General features: G+C 41.3%; 1 protein-coding gene across 1 annotated transcript; it reads right to left on the bottom strand.

Moving 5' to 3' along the window:
* Positions 1 to 3,536: 3,536 nt before the first annotated feature.
* On the bottom strand, positions 3,537 to 4,016 carry RBM3 (RNA binding motif protein 3). Its single transcript, XM_082480971.1, has one exon. It carries the CDS (start codon positions 3,993 to 3,995, stop codon positions 3,552 to 3,554), a length of 444 nt encoding a protein of 147 aa, XP_082337097.1. The 5' UTR covers positions 3,996 to 4,016; the 3' UTR covers positions 3,537 to 3,551.
* Positions 4,017 to 11,175: the final 7,159 nt, after the last annotated feature.

Raw genomic sequence — 11,175 nt, 5'->3', positions numbered from 1 at the left:
ACCGCAAAGTTCAATCCTGCGGAGTGCCTAGACCATTGAAATGTCTTTTTTTTGTTAATGTATTTGACATGCTTTAGGTTGAAAATATGTTTTAATGCTTTGGAATTAGAGGATCCTGTACCATGGAGGACTGAGTCTCTGTGCTAGACTGGGGGAAGGGAGAAAAGATGTGACAAATATCTCTTTGCTATCCTTCCCTTTGTGCAAGACGGACACATTGAATTTTTAGGAGAATAGTTTTGAATTAGACGGTTTTCTTCCTTCATGCTAACTGAAAGGAAAGAAGACAGAGAAGCAGCAGAGGGAAAGCTTCTAGGATTACAGGTTGATGTGATATCAGCACTTTGCTCAGCCTAATTAAAGTGCAGCGGGCACAGGGAGTGAAGCCTGGAGGTGACAGATGACTGAAAGAGGGAGTGGACGTAGAAGTTACAGAAACACAGTCATAGAAGAAAGTCCCCATCCCCACCAGGGGACAGAAAGATTTTTTTTGAGAATTTATAGCTAGTTTGATCACGAATTTGAACACTTGAATTAAAAAAGTTAAAGTGGTACAAGCAGTAGAAAGAAGTAATTACATAAGGTTATATGAGCATAGTTTATCTGGCTTCCCATGTGGGAATTGTATACCGATTTCTATCTAATCAAATATATAAACATTAACATTATTTTACCTGTCTAACTAAACAGGTTCAAGTACTTGCATTTCAAAATGATCCAACTCTTCCAGCTGAATAAATTTATCATAAAACACTACTTCCCAACCAGGCAGGACAAGGGGCACAGTAAGTCAGCTAATATATGATAACTCATTAAGTGGCAGTAAATCTGACCAATTTCAAACATGTCACCATATCTTTAAAGTGACATAACTGTGTAAGATTGCTCACTTCTGATATAAATAGGTACTTACAGTACTCTTTATAAATATCCATATGTCACCTTCTGCAACAAGCCACAGATGAGATAAAATGGTTGGAAGTTGTGTGAAAAAGTACCAGTTTTAGAAATATAAAAGGTGGCTCAAAAAACCCCAAAGAATTAGACACTGGTAGTGGACAGACAAAGCTGCCATTAAAACTAGAACAAACAGAGCAGAAGAACCCTTGGAACTGAGAAAAGATAGAGACAATCAGAAATAGAGAAGACTGCGGATTAAGAAGTTAGGTCTCAATCTACTCTTAGTCAAGCAAAAGGCATAATTCTCAGCAAGCAAAATGAAATTCTAACCAAAGAAACCTATGATATACTTCCAGTTTTTCAAAGTGAAAACTGTAAACCAAAATACTTAAATAAAGCATATATTTTTACTACAGTCAAGTCTAAGTATTCTCACCTATTTCTAGAGTAATATTGTATATATCTTCCTACAGACATGCAAAATCTGCAGAACTCTCAAAACTTTTCCAGGACATCCCCAAAATCTGATTTTCCCCAGCTGTAGATAACATTCCATTTGCATGACAAGAAATCAATTGCTAGCAACAAAGCAACTGTGAGAGCTGCCTTATTCAAAGTGTTACTTCATAAAAATACTCAAATGTCACCTGGTTCAAATATTTGGTTTATCAAACACTGAATACCAGGGTTATTTGCTAACAAGATAGTGACCTGGTGTTAATGTGCAATGAGAAGCCTTTATGTGAAAGTCGGGGTAACTCGTGGACACTCAGCTGACTATCAGCTTCAGAGAACATGACAGCACCTACCAGAAAGTAGTGTGTTGGCCCCCTCCAGTGTCACAGCAAACTAAGTGTGTCAGCTGTGATGTGTCACATCAACAAGCCTGCTAGTGACTCACCATTTTACATTACTCTGATCTTATGGTTCCACCACAGCAGATAAAAATATTCTGCAGCAGCAGCCAGACTTAAAGACATAAAAAATCCATGTTAAAAATAGTAGACAATATTCAGGGGTCAATCTGCTTTTAAGAAAAGAATGTAAAAAATAATTATTCTTCAGGGAGCAGATTTAAATGAGAAGCTGGTAAGTGACATGCAAGATCTGGCCAGCGTTTGAGTAGTTCTTTCTTTCTCCTCTCTTGTCCTACTTCCTTGCTTCTATTTTACAGTGAAGCACTTTCTTCTACATCTGAAAACTCTTTTTAGAAGATTTTTTATTAAACTTAATAGAATCCATTCATTTCGTCTTTCTACCTATATAAACTGTTCTACATATTTTGACTGCCACGTTCCTCTGCACAATGAACAAAGTACTAAATTATGAAGAAAGCAGTGCAAATCTTCATGAAGAGACAACACCACATTGCCAAAGCACTTCCCTCTTAATCTCAGTCCCAATAAACTCATTTCACACAGTGAAAAAGCAGTGGAGGTTACTTTAGAATATCATGCTATTTCTTAGACCTTACAGAGAAGGTTATCATTGCGAACTTCAGGCAAGTGAACCTGCCTCAGTAAGCTGAATTTGCCCCCCTGAGTTTAGTGCACCAACGTTTTGAGAAGAGCTCCTCAGAAAATGGTAAATATGGGTCCTTTTCACTCATTTTTGTCTGAAATTCTTGCCAAAGACTCAGAGCTAATGCTTAGGGGAAACTACAAACAGGGTCTTTCACTACCCTAAATAAAATACATACCTCTTACTCAAGGCTGGGAAAACTGGAGGGCTTTCCCACTGCTCGTAAAAGGGCTGGCACAGTTGAGCTGGACCTTTTCTTAAAATATCCTTCTCTAGAGCTGTCGTTGCTGACTGTAGCTACCAGTAGATGGAGTTTGCACTTCTAGAAGTCACAGAATCACAGAATCACAGAATTATCAGAGTTGGAAGGGACCTCTAGAGATCATCTAGTCCAACTCCCCTGCTAAAGCAGGATTGCCCAGAGCACATTACTCAGGACTGCATCCAGGCGGGTCTTGAAAATCTCCAGGGAAGGGGACTCCACAACCTCCCTGGGCAGCCTGTGCCAGTGCTCTGTCACCCTCACCGTAAAGAACTGTTTCCGTGTATTTGAACGGAACTTCCTGTGTTCTAACTTGTGCCCATTACCCCTTGTCCTGTCACTTGGAACCAATGAAAAGAGCCTGGCTCCATCCTTCTTCAACCCACCCTTTAGATACTTGTATGCCATAATAAAGTCTCCCCTCAGCCTTCTCTTCTCCAGGCTAAAGAGTCCCAGCTCTCTCAGCCTTTCCTCATAAGGGAGATGCTCCAAGCCCTTAATCATCTTAGTTGCCCTTCGCTGGACTCGCTCCAGCAGTTCCCTGTCCCTCTTGAACTGGGGAGCCCAAAACTGGACACAGTATTCCAGTTGTGGCCTCACCAGTGCCGAGTAGAGGGGGAGAATGACCTCCCTCGACCTACTGGCCACACTCTTCCCTATGCAGCCCAGGATTCCATTGGCCTTTTTGGCGACAAGGGCACATTGCTGGGCCATGGATAATTTACTGTCTACTTTTATTTTTTCCCCCCCTCCCCCCCCCCCGCGTCCATTGGGGGGGGGAGGGGCAGATGGGGGGGGGAGGGGACAATATGGGGCTGTCCCCCCCCCCCCCCCCCCCCCCCCAAAATCGCCATCGGGGGGTCCGAGCTCAGTTGTCGTAATTATCGCGATATGAAGAGGAGGAGAAGCGCTCCCCATAACCCCCCCACGGCCGGCCACCGCGGGCACCCCCGTAGCCCCCGTAGCCCCCATAGCCGCCCCCACTGCGCCCCTCAGCGCCGCCTCGGCTGTATCCTCGGCCCCGGCCCCCCCCGTACTCCCCCCGCACCCCCCGGGGGGATTTTCCGGCGTGATCCACCCGGATCTGCCGCCCGTCCAGCGACTCGCCGTTCATGGCGCGCATGGCATCGCTGGCATGTTGGGGGTCGGCGAAGGTGACGAAGCCGAAACCGCGGGAACGTTGGGTCTCCCGGTCCTTCACCACCACCACCTCCGAGATGGGTCCGAAAGAGCTGAAGTGCTGTTCCAGTCCCTCTTCGTCGGTGTCGAAGTTGAGTCTCCCCACGAAGAGTTTCCCCTCCTCCGCCGCCATTCCGCGCGGCGCACCGGACCCGGATGTCAAGAATCATCCAAACTCGGCTGGTTGCACACAACAGTTTGACAAATGACCTAGGACCATCTCTATCACCCTGTACAACCTAGAACATTTCCCAGCACCGGGACGAGCTGGCCAGCATATGCAAAACAGCAACTGCAGAAAAAAAGATACGGCTTCCCAAAGTCCTGCTAGCACATCTGCAGGCTGACAATAGATTTTCGGAGGAGCAATTTCTTTAAAAGGCTCAAACGTCTGGTCAAAGATTAGAAAGGATTGTTTTCAAGACATAACACACTGGCACAGCTTCAGTAATGTCACCCAATAAGCTTTTTCCAGAATAAACACTGTGTAAAGTTTCAGAGGATTTTCACTTAAGTTTCCACTCAAGTCTCTTGCCTTGCAATAAGCCACAAGGCCCAGCTGTCAACATCGTTACAGAGTAAAGAACAAGAAGGAGAATTTTTCCACAAAAAAAAACCCAAACCCACACTTAGTGTAGTTACAGTAATGTAGGAACCTAAGCCACCAGCAAGACTCTTGATCTCCTCTGTTCACTTCCTCTGACATACTATAATTATGGCTTTTGGCTTTTCAGTTGCAAATTCAATGCAGGTGTGGGGATGACTTTTGTGACTGTTGCCTCGTTGTAATGGTTTATGAAATAGGGGCACTACAGCTCTGTCTAAGCTAAATGCCTATTACGTGGGCACCCGTTATTCCTTCTGGTCCTAAATACCAAAGAGGTTTTTGTCAGTAAGGAGTGGGTGAAGTGAGGATATCTTTAGAGTGTTTCAAAGTTGTAGTGTTTACAGCTGCAGCATTAATCTGCACCACTTGCAGCTCTGCAGGCTGCCTACCAAAGGAGCTGCTGCCAGACCTGGTAGGGGACACCAAATGAGGTTGCCCAAAGTGTATTACTGTTTTGTTGGTTTGGTTAGTTGGTTTGCTACATAGTTTTTAACTAAATAGCAGCATGAGAAGAGAAGCTCCTAAGCATAGTAGCAAAACTGAAGCCAAGGCCAAACTTCAAAAGCATCAGGCATCTATGGTGACTTGACTTCAGCTATTTTCGTCAATATCCAAAATATTATATTCAATTGATAAAGATTCAGTCCATCTTCCAACATTATCTTGGGTGTTGGCAAAGGACCTCCCTCTAGGCTGATATTTCTTCTAGCTTTGAATGGGTCTTTCCCGAGATTTTGCAGAAAGCCATAAGGTGTAGAGAACACAAAGCGTTTGTCTGATACGGAGTCTCCCCTCAAAAGATTTTGAATTAAGAGGATGTCTAAAAAATCCTACCAAACAGTCCTGTAGGAAATAGGGATTAAACCTGACTTAAAGAGCTGGCAGGCTTTCATTGACCGAATGATAGACTGGTTCTGCAGTGCCCGTTGATTGACTACTGCAGCCTGATGGATACCAGCACTGCAGGCAAAAACCACTAGGTTCTGAGAAATACTCATAATTGGCTGACATCTGCTGGCTGCAACTGAGCATTGGCATTAAAGTCCCACCACTAACTCCATCATGTGTCAGAGAACGTACAGCAGACTTTCATGGTATATTTATATTTATGTATAAGAAGACAGTTATGTAAGGTACAGAGTTCTTCAGGGAAAGGTAAAATGCTATTACTTTTCTAAACAAGTGTTTTAAATTCATAAAAAAAACCCTCCCAAACCAATTCTAGCTTTATAAAAATCATATAATTGGCTTTATATTTTCTCATTATCCAGTAACTAGTGATTTTTTAAAAGACACTAACAATTTAAGGGAACTATAAAGCACAGGCTGAATACAGAAATAGGTATCTTGGCAGAAATATGCAACTTCTTTAGCACTAGAACTGATTAATTGGCAACAAACTATCTAATAAAAGCATGGTATGTCCAATAATATAAAAAATGTTCTACACAGAAATGTAAAAAGTAGGGAAAAATTGAGAGTCATACCTGAAGGGAAGCAAATATGCATTTTAAAAGATGGGGTTTTTTAACAGTCTGCTTTATTTTGATTGATTTATTATTGTGCTCAAATACTTCAATATTATCTAAGTTCCTGTGGTAAGTAAGAATGTGCAGTATGTTACATAACTGATTAAACCCATTAAAACATTGCAGAACGGTACTATTTCAGTATATTAATTTCAGTAGGTTAGTTGCACTAATAGTGCTTTGACTTTGATTTTTTTTGCCAACGTCTCCCTGACGACCCATTCACAAAATGCATTGAGCCATCATCCTAATGAAAAATCCTGCAAACAATAGGAACACATATCTGATTTAATTCATTAATATTGCAACTATTGCAAAAGATAAAATGAATACTTTACCTTATGCCTTTAGAATACTTTTACTGTATTTATTACTGCTATTACTCACTGATGGGTTACTATTATTCAGTGATAGTTAACGTGATTTAAGATAACTTCCATTCTTAATAGCATTCCCTAAAAGAACCATTATTACTATTAATGTCTTAAATAATACTTAGCCAATGCAGTTCTGTTAAGTGAAGAGCTAAAGTAAGTTGGGAAAGCAGAGCTTTGAACATTTTACAGTTTAAAACAATCTATAAGGTAGACATATTGAGACCTAACATCAAAACACCTTTTAAGAAGCGGCAAAACTGATAAAATCATTTGTGAAAACGTCAAAAAATCTTTTGAAATGCAAAATCTTTTTGTGATTATGCAATACTTGCATAATTAAGCATACAGTTAACCTTGGCACATTATAATATGAGTAATTTATGTCTGCCTGAATTTTGCCTGTAGTTTCATTGCCTGTGGTAGTTTAATGATACTATGCTTTAGGCTACTTTCCACCAGTGGGTGACTCCAAGGACATAAGAAACAGCTTCCACAGGAGTGATGATAGCATCTATCCCCAAGCAGCAGGAATGTTCATTCTCAAAATCCATTTTAAAGCACTGAGGTCTTAGTCAATAAAGCACACAGGAACCTTTTAACAGGAAATATGCACTGCAAGTATAGAAAGGTGCAGTATAATACCAGGATTAACTTCATCTTCTTAATGCTTTTATTTAATATCAGTGGAGGAGAATTATAATAGATATCCAATGTGATTTATTATGTCCATGGTTTATGACCATGGACAGACATCACCTTCAGGCTTTAGCCACTGCCTTTTTGCATTTGTTCCCATACAGAGAAAAAATTACTACTTTTGCTGTATACAAAGATCTGCCAAGTCTCACATGTGCAGAAAGATACTCTATTTATCAGCCCACTCTTTTCACATCCCCAATATATGCCTTCAGCACTGGTCTTATGGCATGATGCCTCCCTCCTGCTCCATTATCCTTTGTGCCAGCAGCAGTTGACTGGCCGCTCCTCAGCTGGTAACATCTAGTACACAAAGTTAAGGAGAGGTAAAAAAGGCTGTTCTAGGTAAAAAGGGCTGTTCTGCATCCTAGGTGCCACACACCCTCCTCTGCAGCAGAGGTGGACCACAGATCCCCCAGGGTGGAAGTCCCTCCTGTCACACGACCATGCGCTGTTGGGTTAGCTTCAGCCACTGAGAAGCTGCCAGCTTACAGCCCTGCAAAAAACACAGTGCTGTTGCAGATACTGATGATTTTGCAGATTTTGTCATTCATTGTACATTCCACATCTGTATATTTTGATGACATGCAGTGACCACAGAAGCCAAGGCACGGAGCTACTCTTTAGGCAGGTAGCCAGCGAGAGCTCTCAGTCTCAAAGATCAGGACTACAGTAACGAAGGAGACAGCCAAGCCATGCTTGCACCCATCCATCCTCCCCAGACTTGACAGGCTGGCCAGGGTGGCCCTGGCCACCACCACTGACCACCCTCTGAGGCTGCCCGGGCCGGTGACGTGCCAAGAACCATTGGCAAAGGATATTTGGCCACAGCCACCCTGAAGAAGGACTGAAAGACTTTAACTGTGTGGACATAAGTTGTGCTGTGCCTCTTTGCCCCGGGACCGGAGTCTGGTCTGCAGCCTGTTTCATTTACTAGTAGCCAGCAGAAGGTGTGTTCTGTTTTTTGACCACAGACCCACTCTTCTGCCAAGTGGAGTATGACTGAAGGCCAGCGATCACTATTAAAATATTTATCCTGCTGTAAAAATTCAAGCTGCTTTAGGTTTCTGCTGTTCCTTTTGAAGGCAGATCTTCACATAAGGAGTTGCGTGCTGCTGCCTTTCCCCAGGCAAACCACCACGCCAGTGCTGCTCTGTCTCTGAGGCAGCAGCCTGTCTCTCATGTGCCCTTCACTGCTGCTCTCCACAGATATAGGGAAGCCAAGTCATCTCCCTCCTTCTGTCCCCACTTTTTTTGGTAGTATGATTTTCATTAGCGACACATGAGAGAATTGAAAAGAAATCCTACTGTTAAACAACAGGATCAGATAATACCCTTCTTAAAACTCTCTGGCACACCCAGAGAACAACTGCTCGTATGCCAGGTTTTGACCAAGTATCCAAGTTCGTTATAGTTTGTCCCTACTTGAAATTAAATGGACACGTTTACTGTTCTGAATTTTCCAGGTGGATCTGGATGTGTCAGCAACTGAAATAATGGCAAAAATTGACCAACATGAAGTGCTCAGGCCTCAGGTGTGCTGCAGATGAACACTGCTATCGAAGGACATCATTGAATATCTGTCCTTTGGCTAATCATACAGACAGCAGACAAACCCAGTGCAGGTGGTGTTTGGCACTTACATGGAAGAAGAAAAGAGAAGAAAGACACAAAGTCTCACTCAGCCTGGTACTTGCCGAGAGCCACATGGCACAGCTTTGATACCAGAGCTGAAATCAGGAACCGGCACCAAGAACCAAGATAAAGATAGCTCAGGAACTGGCCCTGTTGAGCAGACACTCAACTACTTGCAAAAAGGAATCGGATGAATTAAGGGAAGTGGCCTAAGACTTGCTAGAACAGGGTGGAAAACAGACATAGTGTGTCATCAGTGAGAATATCTCTTTTTACATACAGTAATTATTGCAAACAGGTTTTACAGTAGATGCAAAGACAGAAAAATCCACAGTCACCTGAGACAATAAACTATGTGTGTTCAGGTACAGTCACTTCCAGGACATTTTGAATGCATGAATCTCAAGGGCAAGTAGAATTTTATGTATAAAAATGTTTTCATACTTCAAATGATGTTTCAAGGTACCTCTGTGTATCAGGTTTTAGAATATAACAGGTCAAATAATGCTCATTGCAACTCAGTTTGCTTCCTCTTTTTTGTTTGTTTTCTCATGTCATGAAGTCAATATTCATTACTGATGTGTAACAGGAGTTAAGCTTTTCGCTGCTTCCTCTTTCCAGCACTAACTGGCTTCAAATACAAATTAAGAGCTATTGACTTAAATTGTCCTTTCAAATTTGCTATAAGGCAATTTGCCATTATCCCAAATCCGGAACAAAAATAGAAACAAAGTTTGTCTTTCTTGCAAATAGACTTAAAGAAATCTATTCCAGGCTGAGAGGCATGTGCTGAGAGTTCCTGTGTTTTATAGCAGCTCTTGCCAAATCACAGTAGCATCTCAGAAGCAAACTTCCCACTGTTCCTCAGCAGGATGTATTTCGCATTAATATAGAATAGTCTGTATGAGAACTGCAACACTGCCAAGATGAAATAGTAGAGACTGACACAGTGGGGCAAATATATTTTACTTTCATGTTAATATACACTTGTTCACTTGCTTGCTTTATACATGACCTGGCTGCAGCCAAATACATCAAGAATAATTCCTAATGAACTGTTAGAGTCCTCTCCTAACCACAAAAAAATTGAAAACTTATCATTTTCCCTTCATTATGAACGTTAGATTTAGCTTTTAAAGCCTAGATAAAATTACATTCCAGTTTAAGGTCACACTAAGAGTTCAGCAGAAATCCTTTCCTTTTGAATTTACTTTAAACTTTTACATTTATCAGACTGGAAGACATGTTTGATAATTTTTAGTAAGAAAATGTTTGAAATTCTCAATTTAAGCTTACTTTCCTGAAATACTGATCTTCAGAAGTTTGGGGGGTTTTTCTTGCAAAAAGAAGTTTTCATTTGTTAGTTAGGACTGATTACATTTAGGAATGCAGTACATGTTCAGATAAATAACAGTTACTAGCAATAATACTATAAAAGTAGTGGAAGAAATTAAACTTTAAAGCCATTTGCCCAAACGTATTTATTCATAAAATGTGAAAAATAAGTTTTCCTATTTGTAATAACCTTCCAAGTACTCTAAACATACTTCTGGATAGATTTTTTAGAAGATGGTCTATTACTATACACAAGCATTTCCAGTATTTAGAAATCAAGGGTGTCGTTGCTTTCTTCCTAAGTTGTTGGTGATTGAGTTGAAAGCTGAGGTCACTATCTTGCCATCAACTCATGTCTTCTAGACAGATGGCAACTACAAATATTCTTGCGATGAAACAAGGCACTGATGTAAGGCATAATGAATATGTGACAAGAATGATACTAGGTGCCAAGAAAATTCACACAATATAGTTCTAGAACTGTTTCCCTAGGGAAAATAAACTGTCTAAGTAGTTTGAGAGGAGACTTTGCTTTAAATCTCATCAAAACCCCAGATGGGGTGGCCAAAAGATTCTGTGCTTCATTTTAGCTCATGGGGGAGTTTTCTGCTCAGGCTGCTTCTGAAACCAGGATGAGCTGTGGATATAACAGATGAGACCACAGTACGATAAGATATTCCTGTTTGAAGGCAGAGGCCCCTCATCTTACAATTCTCTGGCTTTAGGGGCTGCTTCACATGCAGTGGACTGTCAGACTGGGGCTGGGGAATGGGAATACCTGAATTTGAGGGCTGCAGTTTAACAGAATGGCTTTATTTTACCTATCCGTAAACATATATTAGTTAGCTTTTCTTTCTAACCTGTCTGTCTTACTTATTCTATATGTGTACTGAGGAGTAGCTTCATTGCTGTAAACACATTTTATCCCTGTTATTCCCTGGAGCTTCCCTTAGACTCCTTTATATAAAATCGCTATCGCGCTTGTAAACCAGGATGAAGTCTAACATGACCAACTTCAAAGCAACCAGGGAGATGAGCTCTAGGCCTGAAAAATGTAAGCACTTAAAATGAAGGTTAATTTAGTGCCAGAAAAACTTAATTCTGACTAATTTATTTTATTTTAATGCATGCCTG

The sequence above is a fragment of the Vanellus vanellus genome (genome assembly GCF_965231255.1).
Source record: "Vanellus vanellus genome assembly, chromosome: 3".
Lineage (NCBI taxonomy): Eukaryota > Metazoa > Chordata > Aves > Charadriiformes > Charadriidae > Vanellus > Vanellus vanellus.
Note: the sequence above shows the minus strand (reverse complement) of the source record. Positions and strands in the feature narration are given on the sequence as shown.

Coding starts and splice junctions, on each gene's coding strand:
- RBM3 (XM_082480971.1), bottom strand. CDS start 3,995: ATGGCGGCGGAGGAGGGGAAACTCTTCGTGGGGAGACTCAACTTCGAC.